Genomic DNA, 25,549 nt, shown 5'->3' on the forward strand with positions numbered 1-25,549 from the left:
TAGCTTTAATTTTACTGTACATAACTTGTTGTGTAATTTGAGTTATATAATATACGTTATGTTAATAATATGATAATAAAATAATTTTATTACATATAGGGTAGAGGGTACATTTTATTGGTAAATGAATATAAAATAACACTAATATACGTCCTGCACTGTGGAAATTGATATAAAAGGTACAAAAAATCCCGAAAATCCCCTAACATAACAACTCATTCTTGACTTGCATGGCCTCCACTCAGCTGGGCGGGTTCTGTCGTCTGTCTGGGAGCGCGATAGGGGGCAGGGGTCTCAGAGCCACCGGGGGCACTGTTTCGGGAACTAGGTGCGGGGTCCTCGAGGCCACCGACGGAAGCACGGGACTCGAGGGCCATGGATAGGCCGGGGTCTGTGGGACCGGCTGGATACTCCTGCTGTTAACGGAATTGAAGTCGGTGAAGATCAGTTGGCTGAATGGAATAGAAAAGAAAAGCATGCAATATTTGGATAAAATACATACAAAACATTAAGTTGCAGTCATGCAATATATTAAACATTCAGAATAAAAAATTTAAATGAAATTATTCAACTTAAATTATTCATTACATTTTTTGTGTGAATGGAATTTTATTTAGAAACTTACAATTCTCTGTAGTGCGCAACAAAAAACTTACAACTTCCTTATATATTTTATTCATAGATACCACTGGCAACTTTTTACAATATATATTTTTTAGACTATTCAAAGTCGGTGACATCCATTTTTATTTTTATGACATTTTTAATTGACATTATTTTCTAAGTAGGCATTTTTTTATTTTATATATCACATAAGTATAGAAAAATAGTATTCAACCTGATGTTTATTTCAATGTCGGTTTTATTCATCAGCCATCACTTTTTATGTTTTTAAACGTTAATTTTTATCAATACTAAAATTATTATGTCCATGTTATTTTAGATGAGACTTGTTTTTTCAAATAGTACGTATTTACTATGTAGTATGCGTGAAAAAAAAATATTCTATTTGGAGTTTTAAGTACTGCTTGGCGGTTTTTTCGCGATTATTTGAAAATGGTGAAATAACCAACTTTGAAACCAATAGCCTAAAATTTGATGAATTACTCTTTTTATTGATTGTGTTATATTATTATAAATTAAAAGTGGCACCTATGAGTAAACACTTTTTTTGTCCAATTGAATTTAATTTAGTATGTGCATGCATACAAATATCTTCAAAAAAGTAGTCAGAATAAATAGGTATGTCATGAAAATATTTATTGTATTAAAAATTTTACATGCCAATAAATATATAATGTAAGATAACCATAAAATAAATAATTTTACTGTAATAAAAAGGAATATTATAAACAATAATACTTATTAATCTTAAAAACTAAAATAGTTCATAATATATTCTGTATTCGAATAATTTAATTATAAATAGTCAAATATAACAATATAATATTATTATAAAAGATTTATAAAACATTAAATGTTTGCACAGAGTATTATTCTTACCATTTGTGAAAATAACACGGATAATTCCAAAAAATGTTAACAGTGTGTATATAATAATATAATTATTAAATACTAAATGGCCTAAAACATCCATTGAATATGGTTTACCCATTAAATATGTAAGGCCGACAATATTTAGACCGTGGCACAAAATTAGGAATTAAGATAGTAGTGCTAGTTATTGGTTATCTTCGAACAGAATGCTGTAAACTGTTAACAGTTTCGTTTAAATTATTACCATTTATTTCGATATGATACGAGGTGGGTCAATAATTCCTTAGAAAAAAGCATTAAAACAGGTTTCATTTTTGTATTTTTTTTTCTCAACATAATTTCCTTGGAGCTCAATAGACTTGGTTAGACGTTTCTCAATTTTTTTTAAACCATCAGAAAAATAAGTTTTCGGAAGGTCCTCAAAATAAGAATTTGTCCGATCGATGAATTCTTCATTTGAAAAAAAACGTTGTCCACTTAGCCATTTTTTTAAGTTTGGGAAAAGGAAAAAGTCACTGGGGGCTAAATCTGGCGAATACGGTGGGTGGTCGACCAATTCGAACTTCAATTCTTCAATTTTAGCCATTGATCGTAAACATGTGTGAACACGGGCATTGTCCTGATGAAAGAGGATTTTTTTCCTGTTTAAATGAGGCCGTTTTTCTTCAATTTTGTTTTTTAGCTGGTCCAATAAAGATGCATAATAATTCCCTGTTATTGTTTTTCCTTTTTCCAAATAGTCAACGAAAATAATTTCACGCGCATCCCAAGATACAGTAGCCATAACCTTACCAGCTGATTTTACGGTTTTCGCCTTCTTTGGACATGGTTTGCCTTCGCAATCCACTGCTTTGACTGTTCTTTCGTCTCGGGAGTATAGTGGTGTATTCATGTTTCATCTACAGTCACAAAGCGACGAAAAAATTCATCCGGATTGCGTTGCATGAGCGACAACAGAGCTTTAGAGGCCACCACCCTACTGCGTTTATTGTCGACTGTGAGCAAACGCGGCACCCATCTTGCAGAAATATTTTTCATGCCCAATTTGTCATGTAAAATAGAAATGACGCTACCTTTTGAGATCCCTGTAACCTCAATTATCTCACTCAACTTTAATCTTTGGTCACTTAACACCATATCGTGGATTTTATTTATCATTTCTGGTGTAGTCACCTCTACAGGACGTCCTGAGCGTGGTTTATCCTTTGTTGATGCACGACCACGTTTAAATTCATTTAACCAGTTATAAATAGTTGCAAGTGAAGGAGCAGATATGCCGTGAACTAAATCCAACTCATTTTTTATTTCCTTTGCTGTTAACCCTTTTATATTAAAATGTTTAATAACAACTCTAAACTCAATTTTCTCCATTTTCCATTTTTCCATTTTCCACAAGCAAATTTTTTTTTTAAATGTACGAGAAACACACAACAACCCGACCAATCTGATTGAAACTTCGCAGCATACTGAATCGGTAGTGCCGCTGCATGAAAACAAACCGCTTGCAGTACTAGTCGCGCCACCTGTCGGCTTTTCTAAGGACTTATTGACCCACCCTCGTACAATCATTTTCTACAATCACTTTAAAATAAATTATTACATTCAAAGTATGTATGAACAATGATTAAAACTATTATCGAAGTTTACAGTTTCGTGTTATGGTTTGACCTAATATGGTTAGCACATTATGTATTATATTAATGTGCAAATCATGCAAAAAAATGATTTCAGTTCTGGGATAATGATATATATAATGAAAATACTAACTTCAACTTGATTCACCCAAAAGTAAAAAATCATACCAAATAAGAATGATTTAGTTAGGTTAGAGTGATGATATTTGACAAATCAGCATGATCACAAGATATACCAATTTTGGCTAACCATCTTATACGATGAAGTTCATTCTCAGGATAATCCCAAATAGAGACAAGTATAAAATTAATAAACACAATATGTATAAATACATAATATATAATATATTTTCAACATTGGTACCTTGTATTTTGCATAAGATGTGGTGGAGTAGGTGGCATAACAGGAACTAAGGCTGCTGTGTCAGGATGGAGGAAATGTCTCCTTTGTTCAGCTCTTTCTTGTTGCTGCTGTAATGATCTTGCCACCAGCTCTGGTAAAGCCTCTATCCTCTCCTGCATTCACAATTTCATTTTCATGGAATCCATAAGAATATTAATACAACATACCTATTAAATTTACTATCAATATTTTTTTTCAAAATACATAAAAGCTATCATTAAAATTGAAAAAAATATATAAATATATATGACGAAGGATGAAGGTGGGCTGTGAAGATTCGACATAAATACTGCACACTAAGCTTTGTCAGTCAGAGTTATTTATTTTCATTCAACTAATAATACAGATTGCATGTGATATTCTTTAGTTTTAATCTTGCCTAAACCAAACCATAATAGTAGAGGTAGGCTATAGAAATCCAACAAAAATAATACACACTTTGTCAATGATACTTATTTGTTTTCATTGAAGTAAGAATACAAATGGTTTTTAAAAATCGATTAAGCCCTGCCTCAACCAAACTTTAATACTATCGACCGAAGGTATTTGATGGAATTTGAATTTAAATCCATTAGAATTCAAACCATAATAGATAAAAAATGTCATTCTGCTTATATATATAACAATATCCAAAATGATGTAGATATGATTTAATGTGCTTAATTTTAGATATTTTATCTAATATCTACTATGCTTTGCTTTAGGCACTTTTTAATTACATTTTAAAAACCAACTATTACCATCTTTTATTTTTTATTTTGCTTTGAATAAAATTCTTCACTGATACAAAAATAATATTCATAAGGGTTGCCAATTTGACCGAACATTTATTTTTCAGACGTGTATATATTTTACCAAGGTATGTAATATACCGTGTCCGGAAAGTTGTACGTATATATTGTTCACCATATCATAAAAAAAAATCTTATTGGAATATATCGATATTTTGGGTTGCCATTTTCTTCTGCTGGAATGAATATTATGATGAGAAAATTTGATTACCTGTATTGTGACCATCTTTTCTTCTAAGCTGGTAAGTCTCTCATCAACTGCATCTTGTCTACTGCTCATGTCTGAGACAATTTCATAAACCGTGTTCTGGGTCTGGAAAAGAATTGGGTTCTGCTTTGAATCGAATGGTCGCCGTATCAACGCGGCTAAAAACCTATGCGCTGGTTATTGTAAGGGTAAAACAGAGAGTGCCTACTTTGTGTGGTGTGTTTCCATGCTAAGTGAATTGATAAAAAAAAACTGTGTAATATAGTAATAAAATATGACGTTATCTTTCTTCATGCTGATTTAAAAAATATATGATTTTACATTCAATCTAACTGTTGATTATGTTGAATTGTTAAAATTCCTACTGGTCGATAATAATAATAAAATAAAAACAGTTACCTAAGTAAAATCTAAACAATGAGATTTGATAAAATGGACATTGAATTGTGTTTTTATTTTTAGTAATATTTTATCATTAATTTATCATTTTCTAATATTTATGTAATTAATTCAATATAGTAAAAAACTAAACTGGATTTTTATCGATAATTATTGACTCTTTGTACGTTTTTACGATGACAAAAATTGGACATACCTACACATTCAATAATTTAGAGTTAACAGCGGATTATGTGTCTATATTATATAAATATGTATGCTAGAAAAAAAATCAAGGTCATCCGATGTATATTATATGACTGTACATAAAATACAAATAAATTAGCATTATGCCTGATTTCACAGGGCATGTCAAACTCTATAACACAATTCGAGACTTTTGGCAGTATTTCTCAAGAAAATGTACATTTTCTGAACTACTTTAGAAAAATAGATTATAATGGCATGACGTTCCCTAACTTTGCCAATTTTCAATGATAATATTCGAGATTTTTTTTAAATAGTACCTAAGTACTTATATTCAAATTGAAAATTTCCCTTTATGTTCTGATTATTTTTTTTAGCTTTTATAAGCTGACAATATTTTGTTTCCTCACAGATTAATTTTAAGGAAATATAAATCTAATTTTTATATATTTCAGGCTATCAATCAAAGTATTTCCTCAAAAATTGAATTTGATATTTATTCTTCTTAGTGCTAATCTACCTGTTTGTAGTATTTTTTATATAACAAGATTAACAGCGTAGATTTACAAGTAGGTACTCATTCTACAGTTCAGGAAACATTGATGTTATGCAAATACAAATTTAATGTAACATTTCTATTTTCATAATATTATATCGAAATCTGTAACTATAATAATTGAACAAGAATCGTACATTTTCTAATAACTTTCTATAAAATAATAAAAATTTAAAGCCTAGTATATTTTAGACCTACCTACTGAAAAACAAATCATGTTTTGGATACCATTTTATACGTCATATTATATAAAATTAATAATATTGTTATTTAAGATTTTTTTTTTATTTAAACGACAATATTAAACACAAAAAACTAAAATACGTAAATAATATTATGTTAGAAATAAAACAATGTAATGGGGCATGCCACATTAAATTATTAAATAATTTAAAATAAGTTAAATATTTTAATATGTACTTATAAAAAAACATCAAAATGAATTTTATTAAACAGTTTTTTGATAAATACCAATGCGTCATGAATGTAAATCACAATAATATAAATAATTTTATTATAAAAAAAACTATAATTATAAATAACAATGTTAAATTTCTACAAAGCGAAAAATTTTACAAGCTTTTTTAATTTGTTGATAATTACAGTAAGTAGGTATGCGTTAAATCTAAATATCTATTCTATTATCTAGATGTATTTTTTCTACATTTTATAATAATGTGTGTAATATTCTATGTTTTGTACCTAAAAGGCTAAGCCTAACAACTACCTATTTAAATAATTCTTATCCAGTCATTGATAAGCTAGTAATATTCTATGTGTACAATGGTGGTGATTGGTTTTAACAATTCCCTATAAACCTTTATTATAATTGTGTGATAAATAGACAAACTAATTTTACGTGATTCATTTTTACATTTTCTTACATAATTTTTCAAGAAGCTAGTTTAAGCTGAGATCAATAATAATTAACCCCAAAAACTTGGTTGAAAGACTCTGTTAGTAAGATACTAATTAAGTATTACATATTATTATATTTTTCATTATGATATTGAAAACAAAATGAGGCCATTCGTTTCAAATTCGGTAAGCTACATAGTATTATACAGTATTTTTCGGATAATAATTGCAAAAATCCGTCAAGCGTATTTCGGACTGCAAATATTATATTTTTTTTACACATATATTAGTAAACGATTATAAAAAGCGAATAGCAAAATGTCCTTAATGTGATTAAAAAGTAACTCATGTTTAAAATCGATCGTAATATATATTTAAAAAATCGGTTGATGAATATAAGCAATTTTGCGATCAACTTTAATTCGGTTTAATTTAATTTTAGTAACAAACTAAGCAGGATTTGATTTATATAATGGAAAAATACTTACAGAATCAGTATCAAGAAAAAATCAGGATGTTACTAACTTTGAAAGTGATAGGCTCAATTAATGGATCATGTTTTCGAACTTTTAAAATAGGAACATCTATTTGAATGTGTTTTAATATCATTAATGTCCGTTACTACCCTTATTATCTTTAATAACGTTAATACTTAGCATAATATTGGTCAAGTGAGGGTTAGGTAATAAATGATATCTTAAAACTTAAACAGATATAATTTAAACATAAGTAATCGACATCTCTATTAAATTAATTTTTGATAGTCATATAAAATAATATATAAAGTTTTTAAAATACTTTATATTTTATGTTGCCTATACAGTGCGGCAAAATACCGATTTTCAAGTTATTTAATTTGAGAATTTATTTTTACATTGTCACATTCTAATAACAGATGTCAACCAATATGCTAAAATATCTAATGTTTCTAACTAGGATTAACACTAAGATACGGTGTTGCCAATTAGGTTTTTTTTTAATAATAATTTTGTGATTTGCTTATCTAAAATACTCTATAAGCCAAATGATGAATGAGTGTTAGTGTATTTTATTTACCTGCTATAAGCTAAGCTTTAAAAATGTTTGGTTAGTGTTTTGAATGGAATGCAAAGCTTTAGTATAAGCAAGCAATGCAATTTGAGTACTAAGAATTGTTCGAGAAAGGTGAATTATAGTTACCTTTGCCATGTCCGTGATGGTATTGGCATTGTCCATCAACTTTCTTTGGTCCATTTTCACTTTTCGTAATCTGAAATTTAAAAAAAAAAAAAAATTACTTCATTATTTTCATATATACTCATTAGAAAATGAATACATACGGTATATTATAATGTTTGAGGCTTTCACGGTTGTTTTTTATCGTAATAGATTTTTGGGTTTCCACCGTGTGTAATTCTTCCTTCTTTCCTCAACTCTTGATAATGGCCTCTAAAACACGCCCGAAACGTCGAGGAAAGAAGGAAGACGTACCTACACACGGTGGAAACCCAAAAATCTATTACGATGAATACATACGTCTGTATTATCGGCTACCGACAGGGATTGGATATAATTTGATATCATATTCAAAATCATTTTAAATATACTATTATTACTATAATAAATAAACTGTATAATATTATAATATATGGCTGATATAATAGAATTTTCAACGGAATGATTTCAAAACTCTCGATTGTATGTAGGTATAACGCCAGAATATAATATAGAAAAACGGACCATAAAGTAGCGAAAAATGATGAAACCGTGTGAAAAAGGACGGATCATTATTATATGTACCGTGTTTTTGTCATAGTGTTCATAAGCATCTTTATAATTTCAAAAAAATATATACTACACATTTTATGACATTTTTAACTAGGAATGGGTGATAAGCGATTTTACAGAGTGAAAAAAACTGACATTTATATAAAAACTAGTATTAGTATTCTTGATTAAATTTAATAAAAATATGAATAAAAATGCCATTGTTTCTGCATACCTTTAAAGCAGTATCTATCATACTTTTTTACCTGGCATCATACATGATATCCCGGTACAGTTCGGTTATGAGAAATACAGCGGAAAACACATTTTGAAAATACTGGATTATTTGTTAGTTTGGGTTAGTTTAGGTTAGGTTAGGTTGGGTTATGTTAGGTTAGGTAAGGTTTGGTTAGGTTAACCCACCAAATAATCCAGTATATCGGCTATTTTCAAAATGTGTTTGCCGCTGTATTCCTCATAACCGAACACTACCTAATCATAATTTAATATGCTTGCAATACATTATTATTAATTATTAATAATATGATATTGTCTTTTTATGGTGTTTTATATCAAGTCTTGGTGGAAATACATTGTATTTATTAGGTGTAACTCAATGTTATATATTATTTTATTGAATCTTATCATTGCTAGCCAATTTTTACTAAGTAGACACGTCTTGTGGGCCAGCTATTATTTGAATAACATAAATCCCTTAAAAATATAAAATAGGAACAGAATGATAAATATGTGTGAAAACTTACAAAATCAACATATTTATCGAGTTTATCGTAAATATTTTCACATTAAAATTATAAATATTGTTTTGAAAATATATAAACACAGTTTATTCAGAACTTTTGACGTTTAAAAGAACGCACGAGCTAACTCGTCCATGGCCTGACGTGACATACATGCTTTCACGAATTAACTCTGCTCTGACAGTGATCCGATTAAACTAGAAATATAACGATTCATAGAATTTTTAACTTGAATTAATTTTATTAACATTATCAAGTATCTGCATTACCTAAAGTACCTAGTATATCTCATCTTCTCAAGTATTCCATTCCTAAATTTGATTACGAGAAAGTTAGAGTGTTAATACCAATGCATCGCTTTGCTTAACAGCGAGGAATAGGATAGAGTTCGTAATAAACTAAGTTTGGGAACGTTTTGTCACATCTAACAAAACTTGTAAACAAGTGGCATTGTTTGGAAAACTAATCCATTTGCCTAAGTCTGTAACTGTTTTAATTCAATGTTTCGTTTCCGTGTTTATTACTGGTTATTTAAGTGCTTTTTGTTTATGAAGAGGGGGTTGTTTGTATCTATAATATCTAGGTACTGATTAATAAAGTGATTACTCTGTAAATATGTAAATACACAAACTCATACAAGGGCATTTGGTTCCTGTCTATTTAGTGAAAGTCAGTGGCAAACAAATTTTGAAAATAACCAATATACTAGATTATTTGTTAGATTAGGTTAGGTTATCATTTTTGAATTCATGAATTTTCCCGAAATCGGCTTTCAGGAAATAGACTTGCACCGGACATTCAATATTACTATAACGTATCCTTAATATTTCAATAGGAACATATTGAATTTTAGATATCATTTTCTCTACATTTATGACCAAATTATTAACCGGCATTAAGTTATAAGTACGAACTTTATTGTTTGTTCAATGATTTTTATTTGACTGCCAATAAAATGATTAGTGGAAAGACGTTATATTTTGAATAAAAGTTAGCCATTCGCCTAATACATTTTAGATCATTGCACTGGATCAAATAGACATGCACCGAAAAAACCTAAAATTTCTTTGGAAAACGACTACTAACTCTATTAATCACGTCACCGGTGTTAATGTAATTTACGTTATGGTGACTCCAGAAAGAAAATTTTTAAGTGAGATATGGAAAATATAATATTGTGGGTATGCCACGATAGCACTAGAACATGGCATCTCACACATAACTTTGTATTTCAAAATATTGTAGGTATGATGTAATATAATTTGAGTTTTTTTGTGATTGTTAATCTAAACATCTTGAAGGTTTATGATATTATATTTAAAAAAAAACTGGTTTCTCGTTTGTTATGCTTTTTTATCTAAGTACGCTCTTGGTAAATCAATATCAGTGTATAATATTACTACAATGTGATTTATAAAATGCAGACAATTACATCAACAGCCTTAGTCACATTTGTTTAAATTTATTTTTAATTATAAGGTCACAATCTATCCTTACATAAGATGATTCTTTTCAAAGAATTTAAAAATTCAATTATTTTTAAACATTATTTTATATTATTTTTAGCACTAAAACTAACGGGCCATAAGGCTCAATGACAGTAGTGTATTAAGTAATAGCAGTGAAATAATAAAAAATAACCAGACTTTAAAAAAATACATACATATAATTATTATTGTGACCTAATCAGGAATCAAACTCTCGAGTCACCGGATGAAATGCCAGTGCCTTACGCACTGGACTACGAGGGCCAAGCATTGTGAAACTATATTAGCGTAAACTAATAGGTGTTCAGTTGACGGATCACATTATCCGGAAAATGTTATCTAGACATCCGTCCTCAGAGACTAATATTGATTATGGGGTTATTCCACATCAAGATACGACACCAACGCTTTCCGACCACTGCATATATGCCATTAATAATAATTATTTCAGACTAGAATAGATAAGGCAGACGTACTAAGACAGGGGTAGCGAACATGATTTATTATTTACATAGACCGAAAGGGTGCTTTTATCGCAAACAGTCGTATTATTTTAGAGGCAATACCTATATTGGTTGAATGCATAATAAATGTAACACTAAATACTTTAATATAACCGATGATAAAACGATCTTTACGATTAATATCAGTTATTATTATTTTTTATCCTATTGTATTATTACCACTTATAAAAGAAATTGAATTTGATAGATAAAGCTTATTTTATACAGCAGCTTTCAATTATTGTCGAATATGGTTTCAGAGAAAATATTTACCGACGATTATTTCACCTGCAAATATGTTTTGACAATTTAATTATTATTATTTTAATATGTAGTGATTTTTTTATAGACTGTTTAACATTTATAAAAACAATTTTGGTACATAATATTATTATATTATTATAAAAAAAATGTTGTTTAAAATTTATTACATCAATAATATTTAGTGCATTGTTTTGGATATTTTTAATTCTGTCTAATAACACTATGTAAGAAATAATAAATAAATAGGATTGCTATAATTAATGATATAATATTTTACTTTATTCACAAGTACTAATATTGTTTTATAATATTTAGTTTATAATATTTATTTTCACTTGCAATTATTCCGATTATTGTAAAAAGGTTGTAGGTAAAGTAAATTATAGAAATTATAGTAAAACTAAATTTAAGCAAAGTTGATTTTGATCGATCTTTGAACTAAAGTTATATTCAGTTTTAAAGATTGATTAAAATCAAGAGGTGTTATATATTCTAAGTGAAAAAGCTCAAAACTGAATAAAACCAAAATCAGAACCGACTAGTGTTTGCAAATACTTTCGACAACACGAGTTTTCAGCTTCGACAAAAAGGCTTTTACTGACGAAAGCTTTCGCTAACACCGAATGAGCTTTTATGGTTCCTTTGCAATTCTGAGTTTTCCCCGAACGATGCGACTCCCGCTCTCGCAGTATATAACGGTGGTCTGAAGTGATAAAATGTTTTTTTAGATTACTGGTTTGGACATAAGAATTAGGGTGAAAATAGAGATAGTAATAAAAATTTTACGACAGTAAAGTTATGATCGTGATCACTATTTTACGCGTAAAAATATATAATAATAATATAAGTTAGTACCTAAGCAATTATACGGCAAGTATTTTAATACTTACAATACAATCAACATGATATTTTTTAGTATTTTTGAATGTATAAATATTAACAACAATTCAGTATAGTTATTGGTCACCTACTATGTACATATAAACTAATAACATGGAATCTCTGATATCAATTCTTTCAATCATCTAGATTCTACCATGGAATCCCAACTCAGTGTCCGCGGGCGTAGGTACATCCCCGAGCTTTTATGCGTGCGCCTTATTCGTGCACTTTTTTAAACAATGGGCACAATAAAATTGAAATACAGATGACAACTCGCTGATTTGAATTTAAATGACCGTTTAAGAATAGGAATATTCACATACATAACTACGCAAAAAGGATCTCACTAATAAAAATGTAATTCTGTCCTCTTATAAATGTTTTATTTATAACTTATAACTAATAATTATTTGTCAAGTATATATTATGTAGTATTTATTATATATCAAAGTTATGTAAGTTTTAATAGAAAATAATGGGTACACATTATTCAATTTTTAGTTATAAATAATATTATACTGATGAAAAGAAAGTTAGGAAACCAGATCTAGTCTAATAAAAATATATATATGAATAATCCAGTTAACGGATTTGCCACGCAAAAGTCACGCTCCCTTTAGAGGATCACACGGTGTTTTATAGAGGGTCGCACAGCTACTTTTGTTAAGAATTAATGAAAGGTCCAATGAACAATAATATCTAAAAAAAAAGCTGTGAAATAAAGTATTCATAGGACTAGAAAAAATTAAATGTTTTCAAATAATCATACAATGACTACTCTAAGGTGAAACTAAATGCAATGTTTGCATATTTAAAAGTAGAAATATATCAATTTTGAAAGGGTGTAATGTGAGATAGTAAATATAATAAACAGAGTTATTAATAACGTGGTGATTGCGAATGTATATTTAACCATAGAAGAATGAAAAATAATATGGTGATAGAATATAATTATTATTGTTTAACTTAAATAACCTAACTTTAAATGTGGCAAGAGATCACAGGTTAGAATCTGGTTATTATAAAAAGAGACCAGGATAAGAAAAATGTTAGGAATTCATGATCTAGTTAATTAAGTCTGTAACTTTATTATTTAATTTTAATGTTATCCTAAGTGGGCAAAGGCTGACTATGGCCTCAATGATGTATACCGATGCCAATAGGTATACCTCTAAAAAATGTTGAGACGCCACTGTCCAAGAAAGTCAGCAAATCCTATCTCTAGCCTCCGCGTGGCGTCCCCCGGGCAATGCAGATAATGTGCTGTATAACGCAACATAATATCTGTAGCTAATAGAGAAAGGTGCAAGGCGAAACTCTGGCGCCTTAAAACGAGAGACCTTTGGCTACGGGAAGGATCACCCAGACAGAAAAACCACACACCAACCCGTCTGGACAGCGTGGTGTGTTATGTCCAAAACCTTCATATGAAAACAAAAACTTCTAGAACCCGGCCCTCATTCTCCGGAGGCCAACCTGATACTGATCACGGCAGCGATCAGCGAAGGAAGGCAGAGGGTGCTAAAAATCCCCGGAGACCCGGAAAAGGCTGCCAACAGATGACCATTGCTACATATAACGCAAGAACATTGTCCAGCGATGCCAAACTTGTAGAGTTTCAAGAAGAGCTCCGGAATATCCACTGGGATGTTGTCGGACTCAGCGAAGTAAGGCGTAAAGGTGAGAGTATTATTACTTTACAAAGCGGACATGTGCTGTACTCCAAAGGAACCGATGAAGGACGCACGAGCGGTGTTGGATTTGTTGTCAACAAAGCCTGGAGGGACCGCATAGTCGAGTTCAACTGCATTTCTGACAGGGTCGCAAGCGTGATACTTAAAATCAATGCTAGGTACCGCATTCAGATTTTGCAAGTATATGCTCCGACACAGAGCTATCCTGATGAAAAAGTGGAAGAGTTTTACGAGGAAATAACATCCTTGAAAAATAAAAGTAAATGCCACTTCAACATCATAATGGGAGATTTCAATGCACGTATTGGATCATACCAAAGAGATGACGTAGCGGTCGGACATTTCGGACATGGCTCAAGGGATGGTAGAGGGGACATGCTTGTGGAGTTTGCTGAAACCAACAATCTTCACATCATGAATTCCTTTTTTCAACATAAACCTACACGTAAATGGACGTGGAGAAGCCCGACAGGAAGGACCAGCGAAATCGATTACATCCTCACTGACAGAAAATATACATTTTTAAACTGTAAGGTGATCAATCAGTTTAACACCGGCAGTGATCACCGGATGGTGAGATGTAAGATAAGATTGAACGTCAAATCAGAAAGATCCAAACTGCAGAAGAAGTCAAATGCTCGCGTATACCTGCAGAACAATACTGAATTCCAAAATGAACTCAAAAATGCACTATCGGCTTTCTTAGATGAGAACGAAACCGTTTCCCTATCCAACGCGGAGGATATAACGAATATTATTCTACAATGTGCAGAAAAAACAGGCGTAAAAAGCTCAGAAGTTACACCTTCCACCAAGCTTTCGAAGGCAACATTGAATCTTATGGAGCAGAGAAGGAAAACCAAGAGCGATAGACAGGCGCAAAACGATATGGAGTTTTCATCACTTTGCAAAACCCTCCGAAGGAAGATTAGAGAAGACCTTCGTAAATTCAATGTAAACCTCATACAAGCAATTGTGAAAGCAGGCAGAAGTTTAAACAAAAACAAGCAATGCTTGTCGATAGGAAAACGTCAAATCACAGCACTAAAAGCAAAAGATGGTTCTATCGTCAGAAATTGGGAACACTTGTTAAGCCGAGTTGAAGAGTTCTACAGCGATCTCTACAGTGATGACACTGACAATACGACTATAGACTTAGATCTTCAGAGAAATGGAAATTCGGAAGACCATACTCCCGAAATTACATCCTGGGAAGTAACCCATGCTTTAAATTACATGAAAAGTGGGAAAGCCCCCGGGGAAGACGGTTTGACGATAGATATCCTCAAAAAAGCAGGAAAGGATGCAAATGAAGTACTTGCACAATTGTTCACAGCCTGCATATGCAAAGAGGATGTCCCAGAGGTATGGAAAAATGCCAGCATTGTCATTCTTCACAAAAAAGGTGACAGAGAAGACCTAGCAAATTATCGTCCAATAAGTCTACTCCCTATTCTCTACAAGACGTTCACAAAAATTCTCTCAAACCGTCTGCAAAATGTACTAGACGAGAACCAACCGAGAGAACAAGCCGGATTTAGAGGAGGATACAGCACTATGGACCATATCCAAGTCGTCAGAGAAATCATAGAGCGGTACCAGGAATACAAACTGCCACTATGCATGGGTTTTATAGACTATGAGAAGGCGTTTGATTCGATAAAGAAATGTTCAATACTCGACGCACTCAGAAAACAAGGAATCCCTGGACGCTATATAAATATTTTCAATAATATATACAGTAGCGCAACAGCATCTGTAAATCTCCATAAACCATCGCGCAGATTTCCTATCAGCAAAGGAGTCCGACAAGGTGATACAATCTCACCTAAACTATTTACAGCTACCCTTGAAGACTTATTCAGGCAACTTGACTGGAATGACAAAGGGATCCCCATAAATGGAGAATACCTGAGTCATCTGCGCTTTGCCGATGACATAGTAATTTTCTCGCAAGACTCAGAAGACCTCCAAAGCAGAATGCAGGAACTCGCTGAAGTAAGCAACAAAGTAGGTTTGAAAATAAATGTAACAAAGACGAAAGTCATGTTCAACTGCTTTGCAGGCCAAAAAGAGATCCTCATCAATGGCACTCAGCTCGAACAGGTGAAAAGCTACATCTATCTGGGACAACAAGTATCTATAGATGGATGTATATTTGATGAAATTGTTTGCAGAGTAAAGCTAGGCTGGAGTGCTTTTGGCCGCCTGAATAATGTCTTCAAAAGTGACCTTCCACTGTGCCTAAAGCGCAAAGTGTTCAACCAGTGTGTGCTTCCCGTGATGACATATGCGTGTGAAACATGGACCCTAAGTAAAAGAGAGATCCAGAAACTTAGAGTAGCACAACGTGGTATGGAGAGGTGCATGCTGGGCATAACGCGAAAGGACAAAAAGAGGAATGAGTGGATAAGGAAGCAGACAAGGGTTTGCGATGTAATAGAGTTTATTAAAAGCCTTAAATGGAGATGGGCTGGACACATAGCTCGAAGAAGAGACAATCGTTGGACAAATCTAGTCATCCAGTGGTATCCAAGAAGTACAAAACGTCCACAAGGTAGACCTAGAGGCCGCTGGATCGATGAAATGATAAAGTTCTGCGGAAGTACGTGGCAACGCAATGCACAGGACCGAGAGAAGTGGAAGCAACTTGAAGAGGCCTTCATCCAGCAGTGGATAGATTCAGGCTGATGATGATGAAGGTTGGATTTAAAAATATAGCATTTTATATATAAAAAAAATACATAATTATTGGAAAAGCCTCTGTAATTTGAAATATTAAATTCATATATTTAACCTGCTGGTATCTAGTGAGTTTGAAAATGACTCTTTTAAAGTGTTTGGATCAATAATTTAGTGATTAGAACAGTCTCCTATCAATATTGAATGATGTATGTTATATTTTCATAATCACAGTTATATTTTTGGATAATCGGACACCTGAATTGTTTTGTAAATATGATATATTTATTTTTTGCTGTCGTTTGTCTTGGGTTTGAATCCCCGGTCTGGAAAAAATCATATTACGTTGCTTTTAGATTAGTTTTCGTACCTAGAGTATCAAACTAATAGGATGAGAAAATGACTAACATACATTTCTCGTAAGAAAAAAACTAAAGCTCTTCATGGGGAGAATTGCAGAGCCAATTAAAAAATGTATATTTTCGTTAAATTTCGTATATTCATAAAACCTTAGATTGTCAATTTTATCGCACTTTGTGTAGTAGAATATCTATTTCAGCATTCATATTATATTATCTCGGGTTTGAATCTGAAAGATTAACATATTGGTTTATTAATGACATGTGTGGTTAGATCCTGTGCATGGACCTACTATTTCGAGTATATTACGGTTAACAATCATTTATACATTATCCTCACTATATTGTGGAGCAAATAAATAATAGGTACATATTGTATAATATTGTATTATTAAAAATATTTAAATGCATTATCATCACTTCGTTATAAGAATGTATTTTTTTAAACCAATATCTATATTTATAAATATTTATGATAAAAACAACAAGTATAAAAAAATGCGTCGATTTTCCATTTTCGGTAGTTTTCCTATCACCATTGACCAATTGGCAAATTTATCTGTGCTATAAATGCGGCACCTAGTACACAGATAAACTTTATTACTTGAAGCTTGATAAGAGAAGTAAGTAAATAAAGCTCTCACGCGTAAATGGCGAGCAGAAACTTCCGCTGATGCGTGCGCACCCTGCCGGGGTTTACCCTCTTCACTAATCTCGTATGCTTGTAGATCAGCCAGGTCTCTCTCAGTACATTTGCGGCTGCATTTTTTAACTGAAATCAACAAAATATACATTTTATATAGTTAGTAATTAATACTAGAAGTTAAAACATTTCAACGGGTTAAAATAAATAATATACGTAAAGCGCAGTAATTAGGTATTATCTATATTCTTTTCAACATGATATAAACAAAACACTATTGTCGAAATAACAAAAACACACCTAAAGTTTATTTATTTATTATCATGGGGTTACGGGCACTTTGTTATTAGGGATGAATTATTATATATTAGACTATTTTTATTTGCATACTGCTTAGTGCGTTACTCTGAGATATTACTTATTTGCCAATTCTTGTATTTATCATAGCTTTGCAGGCTAGCAAGCTTTTGGATTCTGTTCCGAAATTTCACGGCTGGGTAACTAGTAAATCTCATTCCCCTTTTCTATCTCGGCTGGAGTCACGTGGAGAGACACAATTTAGTGAATTATTACTCGTTGCGAGGAAAGTATGTATTTACTGGTCAGAGAATTGTGTGGCTGTCCCATGTGGGTTATCCCACTCGGTGCGACTTCCACGTCTATCCCGTTTCAAAATAATAAACATTATCATCAGTTAAATATATTAAGTTAAATATTATATATTATTATCAGTTAAATATTTTGTCCACTAACTCCGACCTATACAAAATTTTTGATGAAAGATTCAATTATCTACATAATATAACATTGATAAAATTAGTATCTGAATTATAAAAAAATATATATTAATAATATGCTAACTGATTATATTTTTTATCAAAAGATATATAGTATTAGCAAAGTACCTACTTAAATACCTAATAAAAACACAAAGTCTTTAATTATTATTTTCTCAATACTATTTTGCCAGAGTGTTTAGTAGTTAAATATCGATGTAGCACTTATACAGTTTACTGTATAAGTAACTGTAGTGTAATATCCGCTCTGATAGTGAAATTCAATAAAATATACTCAAGGTGAACAAGGTTGACGTATACCACCCATATTATTTTAATTTTAATTGCAAATAATTCCCGGATAATTATTAACGATAATTCCATAGAAATTATGAGGCGCTTAGGAATGAGCTAAAGCGCATAAAATATTACGTATTCAACATCCCATTTATTTATAATTAGACTACATTTGGTATATTATGACACTAATATTATTTTGTTACTTACCTGGCCTCAAACAATAATGTTGAGATAGTTTATTATGAGCCTAGTTTAAGCTTAATAACTATTTGAAGTACGAGGGTGGGTCAATAAGTCCTTAGAAAAGCCGACAGGTGGCGCGACTAGTACTGCAAGCGGTTTGTTTTCATGCAGTGGCACTACCGATTCAGTATGCTGCGAAGTTTCAATCAGATTGGTCGGGTTGTTGTGTGTTTCTCGTACATTTAAAAAAAAAATTTGCTTGTGGAAAATGGAAAAATGGAAAATGGAGAAAATTGAGTTTAGAGTTGTTATTAAACATTTTAATATAAAAGGGTTAACAGCAAAGGAAATAAAAAATGAGTTGGATTTAGTTCACGGCATATCTGCTCCTTCACTTGCAACTATTTATAACTGGTTAAATGAATTTAAACGTGGTCGTACATCAACAAAGGATAAACCACGCTCAGGACGTCCTGTAGAGGTGACTACATCAGAAATGATCAATAAAATCCACGATATGGTGTTAAGTGACCGAATATTAAAGTTGAGTGAGATAATTGAGGTTACAGGGATCTCAAAAGGTAGCGTCATTTCTATTTTACATGACAAATTGGGCATGAAAAATATTTCTGCAAGATGGGTGCAATTCTGCAAGATAGGCAAGTGCAAGGGGAAGAGAAAGAATTTTTTCGTCGCTTTGTGACTGTAGATGAAACATGGATACACCACTATACTCCCGAGACGAAAGAACAGTCAAAGCAGTGGATTGCGAAGGCAAACCATGTCCAAAGAAGGCGAAAACCGTAAAATCAGCTGGTAAGGTTATGGCTACTGTATTTTGGGATGCGCGTGAAATTATTTTCGTTGATTATTTGGAAAAAGGAAAAACAATAACAGGGGATTATTATGCATCTTTATTGGACCAGCTAAAAAACAAAATTGAAGAAAAACGGCCTCATTTAAACAGGAAAAAAATCCTCTTTCATCAGGACAATGCCCGTGTTCACACATGTTTACGATCAATGGCTAAAATTGAAGAATTGTAGTTCGAATTGGTCGACCACCCACCGTATTCGCCAGATTTAGCCCCCAGTGACTTTTTCCTTTTCCCAAACTTAAAAAAATGGCTAAGTGGACAACGTTTTTTTTCAAATGAAGAAGTCATCGATCGGACAAATGCTTATTTTGAGGACCTTCCGAAAACTTATTTTTCTGACGGTTTAAAAAAATTGAGAAACGTCTAACCAAGTCTATTGAGCTCCAAGGAAATTATGTTGAGAAATAAAAAAAAAATACAAAAATAAAACCTGTTTTAATGCTTTTTTCTAAGGAATTATTGACCCACCCTCGTATTTGGTACAATAATACTTGGAGTACATAAAAATAATTACAAGATAAAAATAACTTTTTATATACAACGTTTTTAAATTTTCCTTTGAATCATATAAACTTGAATTGACTAGCTTAAACGATCAAAAAATTTGTACTTGATAGAAATAACCTGAAATGTCATATTCCACAGTAACCCACGTATATGTTAATATTAATAATTTAGTTGCTAGGACCCACTAAGCAACCAATAATAGTTTTACTTATTACGGATTTCTTTCGAAATAACTTTTCATACAAAACAGAATTAACTGAAAATGGAATCAATTCTACTTAAAGATAGCTAAAAGTATTAAAAAATGCATTGGAATCGTGTTCTAATATAATCTAAAAGTTTCAAATGTCTATCTCGTCGGGAAGTTAGTTAAAAATCAATTGCAAGATTTGTACCGGACAAATAAGAATACGAGCTAAGAAAAACTATGTAAAATAGTAGTTAGGCCAATTATGGTCGCCCTTATCCCCATAATACTCTTTTACCTCTAATCGCAATTATTGTTGCCGTCCAGGCTCAATTACGAAGTCATCAGTTGACTGTGATTGATAAAGTGTTAGTGACATCAAGACAACGATCGAGTCAATACTTGATACAGGTTGACGGTCGCGAACACCATGATTCAATTCACGAGTTTCATTACGAACCATTATGAACACACCTGGAAAGCCGTGATACCGGCTGTTGCGAATTAATCATATAAGCATACATGGTGACTTATGGGTGACGGTTCAACCGTGATGCATAAAAACCGCCACGCCTCACCATAGCAATCATTCAGTCACGAGTTATTACCGTAATTTCACCAAATCATAAAGTACTAAATGTAAACATCCATATAATGAAAGTTTAGGTTGATTCATGTGAAAATGGGAGTGCTATACATAACAATAAGCAACAAGTGTGCGCGTGCAGGACCCGGGAATCAAAAAAGCGCCCCAAGAGCCGCCAGCAGTCTGGACCAGCTTAACATCAAAGGCTAGTACCTGGACACACCGCTGCTTCCGCTGTCCTTCACTGCCATCCAAATTCTCAACCTCCCTTCATACAGTCCGTAGTTTTATATAATTACAAAAAGTATTGCTCTAATAGTATGAAAGTCGAAAATATAAACTTTACAGAAGAATATTTTTTTCAATGTTTCTTTTAAATGCAATTTTACATAAAAATAAATACATCTGTAACTATATCGATATTTAAATAAACTTTTTTTTTAAATTTATTAATAAATTGGAACACGTAAGATATACTGCCAATGTATGTTCAACGTGAAGTTAGTTCTTATTTACTTTTGTAGTATATTTTCACGTCTATTTTTGATAGCTTAAAAATTACTAATGACCTATATACTGCTGATGTATGTATTGCGTTATGTGTATGTACGTGAAAGTAGATAAAAAAATGTTACTAAATCGTTTAAAAGCTTATTTTTTACAACATAATATTGTCATACTATTATTTTGTACTCGAATAACACAAAGTCGATTTTACTTCATGTAAAACCTCAATTTTATTATATATTGTATGGTTCATTATTTAAAAAAATATACCAGCAGATGAGATATTATTTTTTTTATTCTCACTTATTGAGTCTTGATTGCTTATTAAAAGTTCTGCGGTTATGATGTTTTGGTGACAAATCTCATACACCAATTTATACATTGCATATTTGAAAAGCAATAATACCTACTGGTTATAAAATTTATAATACTGTGGAACATTTATTAGTAGAATGGCAAATACTCGCTGGCTATTTACAATCAGAATGAATGGTTGTTTAATTAATAAAACCACCATTATTGATTCAAAATTTTATCAATTATCGTATTGGTAAAATCAAAACGTATGTGTTATATTGTTATAATAATATTAATGACAATATATTTTCTACGCCACATTTGAAGCTGCATTAGCAATACTATTATCTAAATTATTTTCGTTTTGCAGGGATATACATAAATTATTTTCGTTTTGCAGGGATATACATAAGTCATAGATTACCAAAAGTAATTAATTGAGTGAATTGGTAGCAGTTATTTTATAGTATAACTTTGTTATTTTTTATAAGAGGTTTGGTGTGTACATAAACTTTTGTATCAGAGTGTAGCTATTTTTTAGAGTAATAATTAATCTATGATTGACATTATTTATTATACATTCTAAAGAAAATTTCTAAGGTTCTAAATATAGTAGTTGTACAAGACAACGTATGACCCACGAATTGAGTACACATTAAATTCTTGATATTGTCAACCTTTTTACTGCTAGCTAAATTTTACTAGTCGGAAGCCTCTAGGTCTAGGGTAACTATTTTTGAAATAAAATTAATCAGATTGTATATTATTTCTATTTTTCCGCACACTAAAAATAAATATTGTTTTGAAAATTTACATGAACTACTACTAACCATGCTATGATGTTGACAAGATCTCGCGAGTTAACTAGCTTATGGCCTGATGATACATAAAAACTTTCGCAAATAATAGTATATTCTTGGGTTTACACCATGTCTCCTTCTTCCTTCTTTACTCGACGTTTCGGGCTCGTTGCAAAGGCCATTATTAAGAGACGATATATGGATAATGGCCTCTGCAACGAGACCGAAACGTCGAGTAAAGAAGAAAGAAGGAGACACGGTGGAAACCCAAGAATATACTACGATATAAAACAACCGTGAAAGCCTCAAACATCATATTTCGCAAATAAACTCGTTTGTGGCACTTAATAGAAAAAAAACAATTGAAATTGATTTATAATTGACCTTTCGTTGCATCTGTATCGTTGTTTGGTAATAATACCTAGGTATATTAATTTATTAATATGTATTGTTTTATTACACTTAATATTAATTCAGAATGTACTATATATTGATTTAAATGTAAAATGAACCAGGACATTGTAAAACATAAATTATCCAACTCACAGTGAACGTTCTAACATAATGACACAATAATCACCCTTATTTAAATTTATCTAAAGTTCATTTTTTAAACTATATATATATAATATCAGTATTAAAATATAAAATATGTAGGGACTTAAAGATGAATCATCAAAATATGTAATTTTAGTGATTCCTCTAAAAAGTCTAAATCATAGAAAATAAATAATTAAGTCTTTATTTTATAGTTGTATATTTCTATGATTAAATTTAAATTTATTTTCAATATTAAATAAATGATAACACGGAAGTACGAATAAAAATAAGCCATTTAAAAAAAACTTGTAACAATTTTCTATGGAAGTTTTTCACCGTTGCATTACTGGAAAATCTTTCAAATAATAAGTACGTTGCAGCAAAAGCGAGAGGAAAATTTTCCTCAAAAAGTATGTCATCTTGAATACTTACTCGCTTCGTAAGCTGAGTGTCCATCATAAAGTTGTGCACGTGCTTCTCAGCCCTCGTCAGCTCCAATTTTCTGGAGACCACAGCCACCAAAAGTGCAGTACACCCAGCTCCCTGATAACACATATATAAAATATATAAAATAGTGGTTTATTTTATGTTGATACATAAAAACTCACTTTGAGTATATGCACTTCGTAAAAGAGATCTTTGAACATGTCACATACAGAAGGTTTGTAACAAATTGTATTTATAACTTTTAAAATATTTTTCTTAATTATGTTCGTATATTTATAAAATTTTAAATAATATCAATGATGTTCTGAAAATTAAAGGTGTATAAGTGAAGTGATAACTAATTTTCAATTCTATATAATATCTGTTTTCAATATTTTGTAAATGTGGCCTTGTTTTCAAATTATTATTTGTATTAATAAAAAAACACTAGAAACATATAGAAATTAGTATATGAATAAGGACAAGGCAAATGTATTAAAATTATATATTATGTTGTGATAAGAATAATAATAACTTTTTATTCAATGCTAGGAAAAGTCGTGCTTTTAACCTTTTATACAAAACAATTAACTAGGTAGAGGTAAAACAGATTCTTTTAGTATTGTAGTCATAAAACACTTGGTGTTAGTGTCATTTGAAAGTAATGATACCAACAGTTAAATGAGTCGCCTGTACTGTCACAAGAATCTGTCACCATTCTTCATTCACGCATACATAAAATCGGTCATTTGTTCATAAATAATATGTCACATAATACTTATTAAATCTTCAGCACCGCAAGTAACAATTCAAAAATTGCACATATGTATGTATATAGTTTGCGAAAATTTCAACTTGTAACAATTTTTGCTATAACTATCAGTAGCAAATTCAAAACCAATGAATGTTTATTATTATGTGGAGCTGTATTCCATGGTTTGGTATTTTTTCTTTAGTTAAAAAGTTATTAACATTTTGGTATTGGTTCAATTCTATTGATATTTTAATCATTATCAGAAAATGATAAGTGGGGAAGTTGTGATAACAAATAAAATGTTAAAAACAGCAAATGTAACGTCACTGTAACTTTTTTCTCGTTTTCCTCATAGCTTTATTGCACAGGTAAAAAATGATTGTAAGTATTAGTATAATATATAGTTAGTTTTAAACTTTCTGTAACATACTATACAGAATTGGTCAAACTGTAGTATTACATGATTTATTTTCTCTTCTATGCGCCACTTTTCCACATCATTTCAGACGTATGCCGACGCGTAACTAACGATTAGCGCCGTATACATTCTTCTAAGCACATCTCATAGAAAACTAATCAAGACCTTGGTGATGAATATCATGCATATTAATATGTAATATTCCTAGATTAACTAATTGTACCTATCACTATTCTATCGAAACGAACTAAGAAGGGACCATCTTTATTAGACTACACAATTTTATTAAAAGATAACCGATCGGCCTAAGTAAAGGTTGGGTAGATATTTATAACCATTTATAGTCAATCGACATACAAATACAATACAATACAAATATGTCGCCATTGATAGCGACAGGAGTCAAACTGACACGAAGTGCATTTGCAACAGTATCTTGAAAAGCTAAATCTAAAACCCTGCTAAGCTAAAAGCAATCTTCATCGAGCGAATCAACAACTACGGCTATCTCGGACAACAAATGTTAATTGACGGTGGTATGTATGACGAGATTACTCACAGAAGTAAACAGACATGCAGGGCATTTGGGCGCCAGAGTTTTATTTTCAAAAATGATCTTCCATTGTGTCTTAAGCTTAACGTGTTCAACCATGTGTATTACCAGTGTTCAAGTATGTATGTAAAAAATGGACTGTTAATTTAAGAGAAATCCAAAAACTGCAAGTGGCCTAACGTAGCATGGAAAGATGCATGTTATGCATAACGCAGAAAGACAACAAAATAAACCAATGGATAAGGAAGCAGATAAGAGTACGCGATACGGTAGAGGTCGCTTAGT

General features: G+C 31.4%; 1 protein-coding gene across 1 annotated transcript in view; it reads right to left on the bottom strand.

Moving 5' to 3' along the window:
* Positions 1-241: 241 nt before the first annotated feature.
* The window catches only part of SK (small conductance calcium-activated potassium channel), a 428,126-nt gene continuing 402,818 nt past the window's right edge, over positions 242-25,549 (bottom strand). The window contains 6 exon segments of the mRNA XM_085945697.1: positions 242-452; positions 3,496-3,647; positions 4,537-4,656; positions 7,712-7,781; positions 17,555-17,682; positions 23,546-23,656. Of these exon segments, the coding sequence (XP_085801823.1) occupies positions 242-452; positions 3,496-3,647; positions 4,537-4,656; positions 7,712-7,781; positions 17,555-17,682; positions 23,546-23,656 (792 nt within the window).

Source organism: Rhyacophila brunnea, unplaced genomic scaffold (assembly GCF_057557595.1).
Source record: "Rhyacophila brunnea isolate RB1 unplaced genomic scaffold, BYU_Rbru_1.0 scaffold_19, whole genome shotgun sequence".
Classification (NCBI taxonomy): domain Eukaryota; kingdom Metazoa; phylum Arthropoda; class Insecta; order Trichoptera; family Rhyacophilidae; genus Rhyacophila; species Rhyacophila brunnea.